The 19,292-nt window shown below is 43.3% G+C and overlaps 1 protein-coding gene across 2 annotated transcripts in view; it reads right to left on the reverse strand.

Moving 5' to 3' along the window:
- Positions 1–14,791, reverse strand: part of SP3 (Sp3 transcription factor) — a 36,390-nt gene extending 21,599 nt beyond the window's left edge. The window contains exons 1-5 of one of the 2 annotated variants that reach the window (XM_032989717.2): positions 14,332–14,791; positions 13,875–13,999; positions 13,580–13,696; positions 3,170–3,260; positions 1,898–3,064 (exon numbers count right to left, since the gene is read on the reverse strand). In XM_032989717.2, the coding sequence (XP_032845608.2) occupies positions 1,898–3,064; positions 3,170–3,260; positions 13,580–13,696; positions 13,875–13,999; positions 14,332–14,338 (1,507 nt within the window). In that variant the 5' untranslated portion in view covers positions 14,339–14,791. Of the gene's footprint in view, positions 1–1,897; positions 3,261–13,579; positions 13,697–13,874; positions 14,000–14,331 lie in introns of both variants that reach the window. The other variant, XM_032989716.2, reaches the window with a different exon arrangement.
- Positions 14,792–19,292: the final 4,501 nt, after the last annotated feature.

Consider the following 19,292-nt stretch of genomic DNA (forward strand, 5'->3'; position numbering starts at 1 on the left):
CACGTGAAATACACCTTGGAGGAAAATCCAGTTAAGGAATGCTTGATGGAATTCCCTTACATTTTATTACGAACCACCATTAAAACACTCTCAAGGATCGTCAACAGAAAAATACACACAGCAGGCTCAACTTCCTTTTTATGTGTCTTTTCTTTTGGTTCCTCTCTCCTTTTCTATCTTTTTCTCTCAAGCTTCTGCTAGGTTACTCCACAAGCAATAACATTAGCTACATGATTCTATATCAAGTATAAATCTCAGAAATAAAGAAGTTCTCATCCTCCTTGTATTTCATATTAGCCACAGGGCCCTTTTTCCAAGAGTTAGATTCTGAGTTTAGCTGTATTATCATACACAATATATGCTTTTTTTTTTTTACTGATATCTATATCCCATGTCCTCATAGGTGACCAGGTGTGATGAAGACAAACCAAGACTTTCTGTGGTCACTGGAAATAGAAAATTTAAGAATCAAGATTACCCAACAGAACAAATGCTGTGGGGCAGCATACTTATCTGTTTGGTGCTGCTGCCTACAAGTCAATAAAGAGCAGGCTTATCTAGGTCTGGGTAACTTTGCCTTGATAAATCCATAATACAGAAGTCATTTCCAAAGTAAAGTGAACTAAAAAAAAAAAAAATCCTAGCTTATTATTTTAAATTCAGATTTTAGATTCCAAATGGAAAGCAAGCTTCCTGCCATGGAATATACCAATATCAATAACTGTGTAAGTATTATAATCAATAGGCCTTTGAAACAAACCCAAATCAGCAGCTTCTCTAGGCATTTTTCACTTAACATTGCATTCTTCTCACATGCTTAAATAGGCATACAGTACAAAACATTTGTTTTACTTAAAACATTTATTCTTCAGAATCTGATTCAAAATGAACCAGAGCCTTGGATCACATGATTATATTAAAACAGCAATTCCCAAGCTATTTGGTGCAACAGTTCCCTCCCAGATCACCTCTACTGCTCACTCTGCCCCTCATAACTATCCTGGGCACAACCCCACAATGATGAGATTAAATGGCTTCTGGTACAGCAAAATATCTTGAACCTCAAACATCTCTTATTCTTTCTTTTAGGTAGCTATGCCCTGAAATTTGGAATGCACTGTATCAAATTTATCAAAAATAAACAGGCATGTTTATTTTTTTCTCACATTACCTGTTTTTAAAAAATAGCCTTTCTTCTCTGCTTACAGAGATAAAACACACTGTGAAGGTTATCATTAACAACTGTACTTTCTAAAACATAACTCAAATAAGTAGTACCGGAAATTCACATGTTCTTAAGCACAACCTCCATTTTGATATTTACATGCTTGTTTCACTTCTGCTTACAGGAGTTTTGTACATCATAGTTACACTGATACTAAACCAGCAGGAAACTAATTTAACAAAACAGTGGATGAATAACAGCACCTCGGGGGGTCTGAAAATTCTCCGGGGGGGGAAAAAAACCCAAACATATCAACAGAAATACTTGAATTTTCCATGAAAACATCATCTATTCAATGCTAATGACACTGCTGCCTTAGAAGAGTGTTAGTTGACAGTCAGATTTCCCCCTTTTCAATTTAGTATGCAGAACTTCTGTGTAGTAAAATGTATAAGCACCGATAAACATTGTATTAGAAGTGCTGTTAACTAATATGACCAGTTGGGAGTTATAGGAGCTTATACTAACAGAAGTGAGGTGGGATTATGTTCTACCACTACAGCAGTTTCTTTTGGAATAGTAGTTTTAAATAAAAATCTATCATCACTATGTTTAACCCACTGTATTTTGTGGGCTTCTGCAGCAAGACAATAATGTTAGGATTATCACCATTTAAACCAACCACATGCAATAGTAAGAAACAATTTTCTGCAAAAAGAGTAAAATTAATACCTGCAGGACTGCCAGCATTTTCTCCTTGATGCAGCTGAATACCAGCAGAATCTATAGAGTTTACTGTAACTGTCTGTAGATTTGGCAATTGAGCAGTGCTTAGACTAACTGGAGTTGACGTCAACGCCCCACCTGCTGCAACTTGACCAAGAGTGAGAGTCTGCACGGGGGTTAGAGTTATTTGTTGACCAGGTGCATTCTGAATTTGCAAGTTCTGCAAGTTTTGAACTCCTTGCACTTGAAATGTCTGCCAGGTTATCTGCCCAGAAGGGGTCACTGTTTGTGCCTGAATTAAAAAAGTTCCAGGATTCAGCTGCAGTTGAAGATTCTGAAGTGCCTGTTGAGATATACTTTGACTTGCTTGCACACCATGGATTGTCTGTTGCGCAATACCTTGTACAATCTGGGCTTGACTGGTCGGCTGCTGAGAGTCTTGAAGCTGTATGTGTTGTACAATTGGCTGTGCTGTGGAGACCTGAATATTCTGAGCCTGCGTGTCATCAGAGACTGATGTCTGGATGTAATTTCCCTGAAGATCAGAACTGTGAACTTGGCCACTAGTTGTGGTCAAGTTGTTTGCATTTTGTTCCAATATACTTGAACTGTCTATGGTAACGGGCAATTGTGATGACGATGATGTTGGCACAAATAAGTCATTATCAGTGGCGGTTTCTGTAATTTCTGGAGAAACTTGCTCACCAGTCCTTTCAGAAGTATCTGAGCTATCCATGGCCTGTCCAGTATTTATCAAGTGCCCATCTGCATTAATGCCTGCTGTCATGGTTTGAGAACCACTGCCAAGTCCTAGAGAATCTAGATCAACGCTATTGATGGGTACAAAAGTAATGTTTCCTGGCAGTCCAAGAGGGACGTTAGCAACTACTTGTGCTTGGCCAGGGAAAGACGAACCACCAATTGCAACTCCCTGAACCTGGACTTGACCAGACTGTGATAAGATATTTTGAATATTAGCTGGAGGTGTTCCAGAGGCAATGATGGTTTGATTAGAGCCAGGAATGATCTGAATTTGACCAGTTTCTTGATTTATACTGCTATTATCAGAAGAGGCTGCAAAGCCAAGTTGAACCTGCTGACCATCCGCTGTCTGGATCTGGGGTATTACTTGGTATTGTACATTAGACACTGTACCATTCGACGAATCTGATCCTGGTGCAACAGAAAAGATTTGTTGATTTTGCAAACTCTGAATAGGAAGGACATACTGCCCACTTGAAGTTACCGTGGCAGCACCTGGAATCTGTACTATATTACCAGCTTCATCCTTTATAGTGGCAGGAGCTGCAGACAAGACCTCCCATCTATTTGGAGTTCCTGTTAATTGCACAGAAGCCAAATCCCCTGTCTGAATGAAAAGAAAAAAAGAAAAGAAAAAATTAAAACAAGAGATGTACAGATTATATGCTAGAACAGTCATGCAATTCAACACTAGAGATTGATACACTACTGGAAAACATGCAGTGCAGCCCATATGAACAACAGCAATTGGATTAGAACTATGAAATACAGATTTTGTAAGTGAGCCAATGCCTAAATCAGGGTAACCAACCAGTAGGTTGTGAGCTGCATGTTGCTCACAAGCAGGTCAAATGCAGCTCCTGTGCCATGGCTACGTCAGGTGGCCAGCAGCAGGGTTATTCTGGTGTGGGAGCTGCTGGGTAATCCAAATCCCTGGCTGTGGGAAGAAGGGAGCTGGCAGGGGCTGCTGGAGCTGTCATCACCAGGTTACCCTGGGACTCAGCTATGCTCTTTACCTAGCCCAGCAGCTGTCGCACAGAAGTGGAGGTATTGTCGTGAAGCCAGCGTCACCTGTATCTCCTGGAGCTCCACTGCCTTTTGACTCTGTGTTATATACGGCATAGATGCGTGTGTTGTGACTCTCAGCAGTACAGAGAGTGTTAAGATGACTTAACTAATGGAAGGATAGCTTCAGTTTAAGTTACACGTAATACAAAGTCCTAGTATTTATAAACTTGTATGAGTTATTGTTTCACTAGAGAAGAAGGCCTCTAAACTAAGGACTTTTACACTGAAATCACAGTTGGATTAGTCAAACATATCCGGGGGAGGGGGGGGAAGGTCTATCTTCATTAAGTTGGAACAATAGGAAAGGTCAGTGTTTCAGAACAGACCCCTGGATGGTTAAAGATTAAAGAATCTAAGGTCTGATGTAGTAAGCTTTTGTTTCTTATTCAGTAAAGAAAAGGTAAATTGCACTTACCTTTCTTTACCAAAGCAAGCTTTTTCAGAATAGAGTATTAAGAATTAGATTTAACATCCTGCAACGTTTAGCACAGACTTGTGTCGTCAACCAGCTTGGTATTGTAAATAACCATCAATATAAAAAAAGATGTAGTTAAGTTTCTCCTTATTTGTTTTAGGGCACTACAGTAAACCAATGGAATAACCTAATATTTAGCAACAAGTATGTAACTTGTCTTACAACTCATTCAGCTCTGTGAAACAAATTTTGTCTCTTTGGCAGAGTCCACAGGACATAGAAAGAAAACTTTAGTTTGTCCTTCTGCACTGGTCCTGTGATTGCTCCTGGTAAGGAAGTTACCAGAGCATATCACAGCTTCCTTCTGATCCTGTATTCTGACTTCCTTTAGAATAAAACCTGGATATGCAAAATACAGCACACAACTTACTCTAGCATGGCATTAAGACTTAACCAGCCTGAATGAATCCTGTGACATGCATCCGAGTGAATTTAGTCTAGAGCGTAGGCTGGGACTTTGCTAGTTTCACTTTCTTATCCCATTCTGAGCTGTGACACTAAAATGTTGACAAGAAAAATACTCTATTTAAGTCTGAGTACTTATTAAAAAAATAGGGGTTTTGTGCTTGGCAAACTTCATTTTCAGTAAGGAAACACACAACTTGGTTCTAAGCTCCTCTCAAGAGTTGTACAGATAGTAACTGTGAATAAAAAAAAGAATGCTAGCCTTCTTTTGCCCTCAGAGATATATATAATCCTTCAGGTAGTTTATTAGTAAATAGATTCAGCATCACCAGAACAAAACTAATTTTATGGCCTTAATGCTTCAAGGATCAGGAAGAAAAAAAGGAGTAATGGTAATTCCATTTTATTATTTTCTTTTCCTCTTATACTGATTAGCTTTTCATTTAAAGAACATATTTAAATTGTTTAGCCTTTCAAGCTTGTAATTTGTGACATTATAAAAATTACGCAATATTCCGTATCACACCATCTTATGTAGAAAAAGGCAAAAAATTCCATTTTCCTCTGCTGCCACATTAGCTTTATACTTTTGTGTTTAATATTGTTTACACATAGGTACTGGTTGCTGAAATGCTGCAAAGAACGTTCATAACTACTCAATTCACTAGTATATAAATACTTATTAACTGAGGGTTTTATAAAGTATCAAAAGACCCATAAAAGTAATAAGTAAACATCTGTCAGAAAGTACCAAAACAAAAAATGTGTTTGTTACATTTAATGTGTGTCATTATAAAATAAAAGCATAATATAGTCTGCTGATAGCATCCGTTAGAACAAGAGGGGGAAAAAAGTAATGGGAACCATGACAACTCTGATATAATTTCCCACTGATATAAGACTATATACAAGCAGATGTTAAATGTTTTGGCTATAACTAGACTGATCTAATACACAATAGTATGTCTGTGTCTATTCATACATAACACATACAAATATCCTCCACATAAATCGTTCGAAGGGAACCTAACTCCTTCATTATATGGAAATGACCTCCATTCTTCTTCTCTTCCCCAAACATATGTTGCTCTGCGTATCATCCAATCAATGGCCTTTGCCCTTTTCATGTTGGGCAGACATCTTTCCTCACCTTTTCATGATCTAGTGAAATCTTCCCTCGAATCCTGCTCTGCAAGGGGCTTAGCTCCACAGAGCCACTCTTTCAGTAGATGCATTTGTCACTCCATAAAGAAGTTCATGCACATGGATATGAAGCTATTGCTACACATAGTACATGAAATGCCTGTTATTCACATGTTGCTGTTACAGCTGGCTGTATCAGACACTACCAGATGAATCATGAGGAGGGAGGGGCAAAAAGAGGGTGAGGCTTTCAAGAAGCTGTCTGGCACCTATCAAAAATTACTAGTATTAAAGCATGAAAAAAACCCCTGCATGGTAAAGAGAATTAGAGGGTGACCTCTAACTTCAACTGGTCATCAACCTGTCATAACAAGCTTGACTGTTATACCCTTTCTCAAAGTCTGTTGAGTTAGTAGGACATTTTTTGGACTCCTTTTCCTACTAAAAAGAGTTGTAACCTTTCACTGCATCCTCAAGCAATTAAGCGCTGTTGTAGTAACTCAAAGTTCTACCGCTGATGTATGAGCAGCAACATCTACAGCCCAGTCGCTGATCTTTACAGCGCAGCACTAATAGACCAGAGTTTGTTTGCTGTCTCTCAGCCACCCGTGAAAAATACTTAGAGGGTAAAGCAACAGTTCTTTTCCTTATCAACTGATACTCAGCAGTTACTTGGAAGCTGATCCTTTAAGAGAAGGCTGGATGGTTGCAATCCAAGGGCTCTGTGTCAAGAGGAAGGGACAAAGATCTGAGGAAAGTTCAGCATTAGCAGCACTCAGCCAAGGAGAAGAGAACAGGAAGCAACGGGGAGTTCACTGGAAGCAATATCAGGAAACAAGAGAAAGAGACAGGAACAGAGCAAAGAGAGTAGCTGGCACAAGGCATGGGAAGAATTAAAATCAAATGATATGTCCACCTGAAGAAAGGTCAAGTACCACCAAAGAGTGGAAGCAACAACTGCTGTTCAGCCTGTCTTTTGATTCTTTAACAGGCCTTGTATAACTTCCAGCAGGTAAAATAAAGATACCTCTCTGAGACGATATTCTCATCCCTGAAGAATGAGGGGTCATAATAAAAGAAAAATCTAATAATCGTCTTGTTCGATTTCTTTAGAGCAAATTAAAGCAGCATCAAGTCAAATGTGGAAAGGGAGAAGAGATACACATACAGAAGATAAAATACCTTTAAAAAGTGATCTAAACCACACTAAGGGATGGGACTTGGCTTGAAAGAGAAAACCACCCTCACCAAAGTAAAACTGGAAAGGGGAGAAACATCCCTGTAAGAACTGGTATGTGTTGTAGGCACCTACATTTCAACATGTGAAATGTGATCAACTGGACACATGCCATTAGCCATCAGTATTTTGTTGCTAAAGAACTACCAAACATTTATCTGTGCCGGTCTATTGTGGACTGATTTTTGCTGCACTTTTCAGAAAGTCACTTTTCCCCCATTTAGTCCTGGAGCAAAAGCATCAGCAAAATGAGCAGAGGTAGACAGATAATGAGTCACGAGCTCCTAAACATTTAAAAATCACATACCTAATGAAGAAGATTGGCCACTGCCTCATCCAAATTGTTGTTTTATGAAAGAGTTAGGGCTCTAATGCATGAGTTTAATACCATGTATTTACCAAGCTACTGTAAACTGTCTGTGCATTCTTAGGTCATTACAAATATAAGATAAAATGCACTTGCTTCAACTCTTTCATTAAGGTATGAGTTAATACATTCTATCTTGTATTTGCCATAGGTTAAAAACACGTTCAACATCAGTCACTGTGGTTCAGCTGACACAAAGCTGCTTGTTAAGGCAAATTAATTCTGTTGCATGTTTCAGCCTTCTGCCAATGAAGCCACTCAATTCAGAGAAACACATTTGCCCAAATCAAATGTTTAAAGAATCAAAGAATGTTTCAGGGAAGAAGTATTATCTGGGGCTGCTTAAAATGTTATTTTAAAAGACAGTTCCAATCTGGTGAAACATATCTAACATTCAATTGTGTCTCATTTAAGAAGCATCCACATATTTTTGCTTGAGATGCACAACTGGACTCAAAACTTTAATAGCTTGTTTTTGATTAGCAGAAGTTCAGAACTTGTCTAAATTAAGACAATACAACATCCCTGACATTAGGAGAAACAAAAAAGCTGCATTATTAAAAATGCCTCCTTGTTGCCATTCCTCATTCTTTAACTAGATCATATGTAACTTCATTTGTTTATTGATAAATTACTGAACTATATATGTGTATTAATCTCCATATAACTGCATGCCAAACTAGAATTTTGCATAGAAGTTTGTGTGAAATTGTTAATTTTCCTCGTGCCTCCAACTCAGGTGCTGAAGGATCTACCAAATCATCAAAAAGGGCAATAAAGAGGACCTGGGGCCAGTCACCCTCAACTTGATCTTTGGGAAAGCAATGGAGCAAATAACTGGAGGGGGAGGGGAAGAATACCCTTCAAATAACCAGGGGGTGGGGGCAGGGAAGGGGGGAGAAGGTGATCAGAAGTAGTTGGCCTAGACTTAGGAAGGGGAAATGATAATTAACTGACTTGACAAGCTTCTATGAGACAACTGGCTTGGTAGATGGGGTTAGGCAGGGGATACTATTTATCACTACTTTAGTCAGACTTTTGACTGTGTCCCCCACAGCACAAGAAAAAACTGGGTTCCTTTTTTAACACAGCAGTAATCAAACCCTGGAAAACAGGCTGCCCAAAGAAGTTGTAGAGTCTCCATCCTTGGCGATATTCAAAACCCACTAGACAGAGTCCTGAGCAACCTGCTCTCATTGACCATGCTTTGCACAAAGGGGTTGGACCACACAATCTCCAGAAATCCTTAACAGCCTCAAATGTTCTATGCAATCTTACACTTCTTACTGAAGTTTGAATATCAGAGAGAGAACTTTATGGTTCATGCTGTCTTTAAATATCAAAATGTTTTAAAACATATATTTTCTTACTTTCCCTAAAACTGTAAGGAGAAATAAACCAAAATGTTTTAAGAACATCCTTAAAGCAGCTGTAAAAGAACTTCTACACTTGGCTCTGATCCAGCACTAGGAAGACATAACTGGAATGTGAGAAGCAAAGAACATTTTAAAAGAAGATGAGCTTCTGGACAGTAACAGGGGAAACATACTGTTAGGCACTACATTCTACCTGAGACTTCTCTGATTTGCAAAAGTGTAAAACAGAGAGAAGCAAGACAATCCCAGGCAAACTTTTCAATGGTGGCTAAACACATTCTGGTGTATATGTTCACGTCCAGAAACGTAGCATCAGGAAGCTGTATTATCATCCATAAAGGAAAAAATGGATGTCAGAATCACTTTGAGCTTCCTCAGAACCATCATATAGACACGAGAACTGAGAAGTACGGGTAACTGACACATGGCATTCATCTCTATTTTTGCATAGTGGAAAACATGAAATTTAAAATGCCTTTGTATTTCTCTATCCTACCAGCACTATTACTATTTCCACCTAAATTGAAGTTAAGCTAGTTGCATCTCAGAAGGTTACAGTAACATTTTGAGGCATAAACAAACTAGAATTTCAGATTCTCATTAAGTTCTGTGAAGCACTGACAATTCTAAAGCTCAAGATATGCCAAAGCACTCTTATGACATTCCAACCTTTACTTGTAAAAGATAGAAATAAATGTTTTGTGTACAGCAGAGAAATTATATTCTTTCCCACACTGCTAATTATTAACCTCTCCATAGGTTTTCCACATATTGTTAGTAAGCAACAAAAATAAATAATTCCCCCCCTGGTTTGTTGCTTTTTTTTTTTTTTTTTTTTAAGACTAAAGAATCAGTGCAGCCTGCAGCGCACTAGATGCAACTACATACCACAACTGGGGCAGTCATCTCTTGACAGCTCCCATTCTTTGGCGGCTGTCAGAGCCAACACTTTTCTCAGCTAGCCTGCCACTTTTGTCAATTCACCCGCCTCCCAGTCCTCCAACCCCACGCTCCCATCAGTCTTGCCTCACCATCCCAGTCATGCCCAGCACAACCATAAGAATGGCCCTTGGGAACAAGAGAGTGTCTTTAGCTTGGCATTGCAATGAAATAAGAAAACATAAACAACTGGTTATCATCTCAACTTCATAGCTTCTTAAGCAATCATCTCATCATGCAACAACCACACAACTGATCATCAGAACTTTGTTGAACCTAAATTTTAGAATCTGTTTCCTTTGTTTTCTCCCCTATGCACTGCACTGACACCTTATGTTTTGCTTCTCCATCTCACACAATGCTAAAATCTTAGCAGATGTTTAAACTGGAATGAAACTAGAGCATTTATAACTAAATGAAAAAGAATCCTAAATATGAAAGTTTAAAGTAGATTTATTAGTCAACGATAAACAGTGAAAAAATCAAGACCCAATATAAAACTTCTCAGGCTTTACATTCCCAAGAGAGGGAAAGACTCCAGAGAGGTCAAAACATATGAGCTGTCACTCTAGGTCAGGCAGTAGTGCATACCATCCCAGCAAGGCTTTCACACATACCAGCAGGCAGCAATATTCGAGGGGAAGTTTCCATGGCAAGCGTTTAAACTGACCATGGATACAGTAGTATGGCAACCGAGGAAAAGATTCTCAGGTAAGCAAGCCACAAACTCAAGGCCATCTACATTAAAACCAAACACCAGCAGGCAAAACACAAAGCACTGGTGTCAGATGATTGTAGGCAGAATAAATCACTGTGTCAAAGCCTAAACTGAAAGACTGCAGTCTTCATCAACGCACAAAGACAAGATCAGCAGTAATGCCTGATAGTATTTTGTCATCCAAAAGTAAATATAGCTCTAACCAGAATCCTGAGCCAAGCTGAAAACCTTGTGGACTAGAGACAGCCTGCCCAGTTCACTGACAGGATGGAAAGGAGAAGACGGTTTAGTTCTGTCAACTGTTGTCTTCACTTGCTTTCCATACAAAGTCATTGCCACCTTCATTAGTCTCTTTATTTCCACACTAATCCTTTCAGTGTCATAAAAGTGGCATCCACTCAAACAGCAGGCTTGGATTCAGATACCAACATAAAATCACAGAATAATTTCAGTTGGAAAGGACCTCTGAAAGTCATCTAGTCCAAGCCCTGGGCTCAAAGCAGGGCCAACTAGATTGCAACGAACACAATCACATTTGCTCCAGCTCTTCCCCAGGTCCCAGACACACAATATTCTCAGCATTCCTACGGGAGTTTTGTTGTTGCTGTTGCTTTTAAATCATACTGCTGGTCTCTTGGGGAGCAGCTGCAGCATACCATTTCATCCAGGAAAGCAGTGTGCAATAACTGGCTAGCCTAGTATACTGGCTCCAGCTCTGCCAGTTCCTACCAAGCGAATGTCAGTAAAGCATTATCAAAATAACCCCAAAAACACAGCACCGCTATCCTTATACAGGCAAGCTTTTCAAACGCATCTAAAAGAAAACAACTAGTTTAACTTCTACTATCCATTTATATGGCTTGAGAATTCCACCAGACGTTCACAGCAGTGAGAACTGCAGTCCGGGTATAGAATATACAGTGGGAAAGGGCTGCCTCTCCATCGCTACATTAATCACCATCCCCCACACACATATATCAAACCGATTCATCTATACTCCTGGGAAAGGGATGAGCATCACATGCCCCAGGAAGACAGTATGTCTGTGTCCATGCATACAGATTTCATTTTTCACAAGTTAAGAAGTACCTACAATTTAAGCCTTTTTAGCTCCTCCCTAATTCTTCCACTCCCCACTAAGATACACTCAAGGGACCAGAAAAAAAATCTTTATTGTACTAAATCCCTTTCAGCATTCTGTTTCTCACAAGGAATATATTTCAGGGACTTTGGTCCCTCCCCTCTCTTTATTAAGGTCATCTTAATTAGCTCCAATGTCTAGTTCAGCTCCTGTAGGTATCTCCTCCAATTTATATTTAGTTTCCACCCAAAATATTCTGAATCATTCAAGAGCTATGTTGTAGGAGTGTAAAAATTACCAGAATGCTATAACCTAACTCACAGCAGATATGTAGGAGGGGCCTAGCTGCATGCATGAAAAGTAGTGAGTGAGTTTATATTCATCTTTAGTTTTAACTAAGATTTTGGCTTCTCTCGAATTGCTTCCTCCATGCCCTGAAAAGCCCCTTATACATAAACATAACAACAGATGAAGTTAACAGGAATAAAAAACCGCTTTGCCCGTTTTGAACTATCAGGAACCATTTGTCCTGTAGTAGCACTCTAGTACCCTAAGCAATCAACCCATCTGCAGGATGCACAATTCCAGCTTTAAAATGAGAACAACCTTAAGGTGGGTATTGGAAAGCAAGCTATCGTTTACGCATCATTCATTTTTTCAAGAGGTATGTTTACACATGAGACAGGTAGAACATTCCACTTTTCAGAACTGTACAGATGTGGTATTATGAAACAAATCTTAGAGGTATCAGGCACTTAGCATCATCTAGAAAGATTTTTAAAAACATACTACCTAAGAAAATAAACAGGTTCAGCAGAAAGGACACTTGAAAGAGGGTCTGAATTTTAATACATTTTCAAGCTCTAGCAATAGCCTACAACCTGCTTTGTGACCTCAGACAACTATTTTGCTTCGGCTTCCCTTTATGTACAGTAAGCTGAAATGTACAAATGAAAAGTATTTTAAAGTTTAGAGCTTGAGTATTTAATAAACTTAACATTAAAATTTTTGTATTTGTTAAAGCTTGCCAAAACCACTTTGTCTACCAGTGCAACACTTTGCAGTTTTTCTTCCTATTTACAGTCCTAAGAACATACAAAGCTGTTGTACAGCAAGTTTAAAAAACGAGATTTGCTTTTTTAAAAAAAAAAAAAAAAAAAAAGGTTTATTTTCTTTAAAACTTTGTTAAAAAAAAATAAATTTTTAAAAAACAGAGGTAGCGTATGTCATTTCCCAAGGACTAAGCCAAAAAAGACATCATCATGTAATTTTAAAAGGCGATGTGGAACTCCCTTCTAATATATGGATATTTTTAGGTATAATTTATTTAGAAATGCACCATCTCTTAACTTTATCAGCATATGTCAACAAGAGAGTTTAGCTAGACCAATTAAGGAACATGCCAGTTTCCATTAGGCTTTTGTTATGGAGATGGTTGAACTAGCTTCAACAAGAATACATTTCTAGTCTGCAAGGTCCATCTCAACGCGCCAAGGTCCCAAGGTCATCAAGGCTCCTTTCAGAGCCGACAGCGCATGAGAGATAAGGCCAGAAATTCGGTTTGCAATACGAGGGACTGCATGATAACTGCACCTAGAAAAAACAGCGTCGATACAGGAAGCCAGCTTCCTACCACCGCGTTCGCTTCTAAACAGCCATTTTACTTCTAACTACATCCTTCCCGACAGCCAGCCTTCATTTTGTGCTCCTGCCTGGGTGCGCGGCTCCAGGCCGGCCGCCGCGGAGGCGATACCGGGGGTGCGCTCAGGTGGAGGTGAGATGCCTCCCAGCCTCGCCGGGTGCCGAGCGAGCCGCTCCGGTGCCAGGGCCGGGGGAGGGAGGTTTCCCGCCTCCCCCCGTTTTTGAAAGTAAATGAAGGCGCCGCTCCCAATGGCGGGGGAGGGGGGAGCGAGGCTCCCTCCTCCTCCCGGGAGCCCGGCTCCTCCTGGAGAGGCAGGGGAGCCCGGGGACCCCTCTCCTGGCAGGTCGGCCCTGCGATCGTCCCTCCCCCCGGGCGGGCAGTGCCGTGTGTCCCGTCCCTCCCCCCGGGCGGGCTGGCTGGCTGTGCTGTCTCTCCCCCCGGCAGGCCGTGCGAGAGCGGCGGGGCGGGCACTCACCGCTCCGGCAGAGTGAGAGGCGGCGGCGGCGGCAGCGGCCTCATCCTCCTCCGGCGACGGCGGGCCGATCTTGCTGCAGGTGGCCGCCAGCAGAGCGAGCGGTGACGGCTGAGCGTCCTACCCACAATGGGCGGGTTCAGGGAGAGAAAGTGGGTGGCGGTTAGTGCGGGACAGCGACCGGGCTCCTCGCAGACGCGCACACAGGAAGCGGCGGCGGCGGCACCGGCTCCCGCACCCGCTCACAACGTGTCACCCGGGGGAGGGGGGGAAGGGGCCCGGCCGGGCCTGCGCTTACCTGGGGGGCGGCCGCCCCGGCGGAGGCCGAGGCGGCGCCGTTGCCGTGCTGGAGATACTCGCTGTGGCTGCTGCTGTCCACGTCTAAGGCAGCCATTTCCTCTTGTTTCACGGGCTTCTCGGGAGCTGCGGGCACAGCGGGGAGGGGGGAGGGGAGAGTCACTGACGGGAGCGATCACCCCCCTCCCTCTCCCTCCCTCCCTCTCCCCCCCCCCCTAACCCCAGCGCTCCCCCCGCCCTCCCGCACGGAGCCCTCCTCCTCCTCCTCCTCCTCCTCCCCGTGCTGCTGCCCCTGCCCCTCTTCTCCCTCCTCCCCCTGCTCCTCCTGCTGCTGCTCTCAGTGCCGCTCTCGCCTCGCTCGCACACGGACGCTCCGGGGCCGAAGCGGGGAAGCGCAGGGCCGGAGCAGGAGCAGGAGCAGGGAGCCCCGCGGGGCGGCTCGGTCGGTGCGTACGTACCGGTCATGGTGTGAGTGCGAGCGGCCGGCTGGCTGGCTGGGCGGGAGGCAGGCAGGCAGGCTGGCTGGCTCGCACACAGGCCCTGCTGGCTGGGGCTAGGCGGCTGCCGCCGGGGACATGCTTATTGTGCTCACGGGCTGAAGCGGCGGCGGCGGCCCGAGCCTACTCCGGGGTTTTTTTTCCTATTTTGATTGACGGTGCGGGAAAGCCGAAAGGTGGGGCTTGCAGCGGGAGAGGGGGCCCGGCCGACACCGCCGCCCGCCCGCCCGCCTGCCAGCCCGGAACTCCCGCCTACGCCCGCGCGCGCGCGCTCATTGGCTGCGCCTCGCTGCCGCCGCCGCTCGCACTGGTCGCTTGGCCTGCCAGTCACCCGCCATAGGCGGGGGGGGGCGCCCCATGCCGAGGCGGCTTCCTGTTTGCCAGGGCTTGTGCGGGGAACAATGAGCAGGACCCGCCGAGGGCCCGCGGCCTGCTCCGGCCCGGGCCCCCGCGCCGCGGGGAGGCGGCCCCGCCGCCACCGCTGCGCTGCCGGGCCGCCGCGACCTGCCCGCCCGCGCTGCAGGGGTCAGCGCAGAGGCACAGCTGCGCGGCGGCGCTCGCCCCCGTGTCCCCCCCCGCCGCGTTTCCCTCCCTCGCCCCCCCTCCCCGCCGCCGCCGCGCAGGCGGCCCGGTGTGCGTGTGCCCGGGAGGCGCCGGGCTGCGGCCACGCTCCTTTGAAATCTCCCCGGCGGGGGTGTCGAGCACGGCTGGCGGCGGCCGATCTGCGCCCCGACAGCAGCCAGCGCCGCCGCCGCGCTTTGTCCCCGCTGGCACTAAGATGTCGGCGCGCCGTCCCCAGGGGAGCCGGCCCGCCCGGGCAGGCCCTGCTTGGCGGCGGCCCCGCGCTGTCGCCGCCGCCGCCGGGTGCCGGAGCCCGCCAGGCGGGCCGTCCCCCCCCGCTGCGGGACGGCGGAGCCGGGGCAGCGCCAGCCCCCGGAGCCACACCTCGATGGCCGGCCCCCGCGGGCCGTTGCATAAGCCGCCTGGGCGCCGCGGGCGCACACCTGGCTGACCCGGGCGGGCTAAATCCTAAAAAGCTCCTTTGCCTCTTCTGTCAAATAAAACCCGTCGAGGATAAAGGCCGCCCGTAAGATTTTAACGCGGCACGTCCTTTCCAGCGGGAGTGTCAGTGGTAGCAACGTGCTCAGCTCGGAGCTGGGGCGCCCAACCTTTGCACAAATTGAGCGTTGATGGCAGTGGGTTTTATTTTAGTCATGGTAAGGGGAATTAGTAAGATTCCCCTCAGCGTCGGTTTGCTGCTCTGTCCCTCACATTATGCAACACAAAGGAAACGGGGAGCTCTTGGATTGCTAAACTAAGGCATGAAATATGTTTAAACCATTATGTAAGTATATGATGATACAGAAATGATTATTAGTGGGGCCTATTTCTCTGTTGCACCACATAGCTTGTAAAGGGTTCCTGTGAAGGGGAACAACTTTGGCTTGGCCTCTCCTTGTGTCCAAATGCATGCGCGTGGTGATGGGACAGTGTGTAGGCTGAGGCAGTGATTTTGACCCTTAGCTTGTAAACTCCACTGATGAATGAATTTTTCCTTGTTCCTGTTCATGTGATGTTCCAGGGAGTCAGTGAATGAGACTGAAAAGCGTTGGACTGAAGCACTCAGACCTACTTTCCTGTTAGAATACTTAATGTAGTTATCACTGAGAACTACCTAGGAGATAGAGCAGGCACAGTTTTGTATGTCCACACTTGTACCAAGTATTTGAAGTCACAGGCTAACCAGATAAACTCACGGAGAAGTTAGTAACTAGGAAACCCAGAAATACAGCCAGGATTTTGAACAGCCTCTCTCAGCAGAGAATAGATGGTGCTTTTTAATCAGTCCAGCACTATGACCTTGCAGTAACTGCCCAGGTTTAGCCTAGAAACTGTTGCAGAACAGAAGAAAAACACACTCAGAAAATGTGATTTTAGTACCAGGAAGTTACGATGGAGGAAGTATCTTCCCTGTCAGTGGAAGCTTGCTCTTACTGTGTGATGTGTAGTCTTATTTTAAGCTCATTTATTTTTGCCAGTATGTTGAGAGTGCCTTCAGGTGACTTTTAATAGTAAGTTGTAAATTAATCCCAAAGCTGTTTGTCACAATTCATTTTTTCCAGGGTAGTTTAAAAAAACCCAAACCTCACTTCTGTTTTTAAAATGTCTATATTTGTTTACATAGTCTCTTGTGATTCTACTTTAGAATCAGTTGGCAAGTTAAATAACACAGCCATAAAGGAGAAGCAGCTTTTGTTTGCAGTTTATATTTTTTACTTTAATAACAGAACAAGCTGAGAAGCAAAAGTTGTAACTAGGAACAGAAGTCACATTTATTTTGACATGATAATGTCAGAAATAATTTTTGGCCAGTATAAGCTAAAATGCGCAACCTTTAAAAAGTGTGTATATGTACATAAGCGAATTTTAGGAGAAAATGAAAAAGCAGGGTTACATGATCCACAAGACTACTGTAGTATGTAAACAAAGTCTTCTGCAACTGGTATAAAATCTGCAATTTGTTTTGCAATATCAGAAGTTGTTAGTGAAATGTATGATAGCCTGTCATCCTGGAACCAGAACTATTACAGATGACTTTGGACTTTGATATCCTAGGAAGTGGTTCATTTAAAGATTAATGTGTAAGAGAAATACTTCCTGTTCATATGCTGGGCAGGTGGGAATGATATTAAAAAACTGGCCCTTGCTAATTAGCAGGGTATTGCCAAACAATATCAATGGCATTTTGCTTTAGGAAGATTATGTTGTCTAGGACTTAAACTAAATATAAAAGTTGGTCTTTCTTCTACAATTGCATGTATGTTCAGAGTTCTGTGACTTCAGTGAGATGTTGTCAGTAGAGTAGTTTACCTATATGGAGCAGATTACAGGCTTGGGACATAACTGCAATGCTTTAGGACAGAAGGATTTGAAATATCAGTAATGGGGTTGGTTTTATATAATAAAGAGTTTTTCAGTGCCATAAAACTTGGGTGTAAAGGGTCCTCAACTAGTGTTGTGAAGCCTAACTTTTTCTAGTTGAGTACCTAAAATTGGTGGGACACTGTGGTGGTAATACTAGATTCAGACAAAAAAGAAGCAAAACATAATAGAGTATTAATAGACTACTAAAAAAAATATACTATTGAAAATAAGATGAATTACAAGAAACTTGCAAAAGTATGCTATTATGAAAAGTCAGAAATGTTAAGTAGAAACTGGTGATAAAGTGTGTTCATTTACCATTTCCCAGTGGAGATTAAGAACACATGAGAAGAAAAAGAAGTCAAGGAAAAAAGGAAATGGGAAAAGACATTATTTGGTGATTGTATGTTGATAAGTAAAAAGCTACAAGACATTCACTGGAAAAATCCTGAATGTATCGGAGAGATCACTCTATCTGTACTGCACTGGATGGAAGTTCTGTTAGTGGTGGTCTTCCTGCTGAGTTAGCACTCTGCCGATAGCCCCACAGAGATTGAGCTCCATGCCCAATTAGAGGAGCCGTTGTTTCCTCTTTTGTGAGATTACCCACCAGATGTACTGTATCAGTATGTGATCTGAATAAACTAACCATGACCAGTTTATTATTGAAGAGCCTTGCCTCTTAAAGCCCTTGCCTCCTGCTTCTAGCCTGCTTGTGGTAAACTGCAGGTCCTGGGATGAATTTTCAGTCCAGTTGCTGAAGATGGTGTGTTGTCATTTGAGCTATGTAGATACAGAGGAAGCAGCACTGGTCTGTACGTAAAGAGAATACCTCCACCAGGTACCAAAACACAGCAATTTCAGAACTGAGATGCAGCTGCCTTTGCGGTAAGTAGCAGTAGCATTCAGGAGAGGAAGTGATGCCTACAACTTCTGATGAAATTTCAGGGAAGGTTTTGAAAGATCAAATACAAGTTGGAAAGAATGCTAAAACTTAACACCTACCCTGCAGTTCGGCTGTAAGCTCAATGCTGCATTTGGCCACTGTAACTTATACCTTATTGGTTTAAGTCTCAGAGCTCAGTCTCTGTGAGGCTATCAGTTCAATACAAATTCAGAAGGCAAGGCACCACCTAACAGAAGTTCAATCCAGTACAGTGCCTGCTATACCTGTACATGTCTTTAATGTCTGTATATTCCTTTGAAACTAATCTGAATTATGACATATTATTTCTGCCTTCAGTGTTCCCTTCTATTGGTGACCCTGCATTTATTTAAAGAAACGTATTATTTAAGGGCCGTTGGTATGTGGTCTGGTTCAGTTTTCACATCCGTGTTACTCCATTCCTCTGTAAAGTGGTGTTTTTGCCATGCTGTAGGCCTAGAATGCAACTGGACAAGACTGGCAGGAATGCATTCTGCACCACCGGGAAAACTCAGACTTGGGTCTCTTTAGTTTGAAAGGCTGGGTTTAAAATTACATTGAAGAATCGGTAAGGGATTCAATTCAGCAAGCTACCTTAAAACCCAGCCTTTGCTGAAGGGACAACAAGCAGAATTATCTGTAAATCTCATGCCTGAAAAAGTAACTAGAACACAAAACCCAACAATTCGGAGGAGGTATCCTCTTGAATTTGAGGTACCTTCTTTCACTTTAGTCATCTATTTAAAATTCCAGTAGAATCTGGAGGGCCATATGTTTTGGTTTCTAGGTGCCAAACATTTACTTGGTACTAGGAAAACCAAGATAATTACAAGGTTCTGAATCAGATCTATTAAACTTACTAGAATTCAACTTCATTTTTAATTTTGGCCTTCCTTTCCAATTTGTGGATGTCTTGGCAAACAGGAAAAAGAATCTAGCTACTTGTCCTAGACATCACACTCTTAATTTCAGTGTCATATATAGGCACGTTTGCTTAAGAATACTGGGAGATCTTTACATATGGCCCCACAGGCAGGACTGACAGGAGGTTGACATATGAGGTTTCCTGAGT

Source organism: Tyto alba, unplaced genomic scaffold (genome assembly GCF_018691265.1).
Source record: "Tyto alba isolate M040663 unplaced genomic scaffold, T.alba_DEE_v4.0 Super-Scaffold_7, whole genome shotgun sequence".
In the NCBI taxonomy this organism is placed as follows: Eukaryota; Metazoa; Chordata; class Aves; order Strigiformes; family Tytonidae; genus Tyto; species Tyto alba.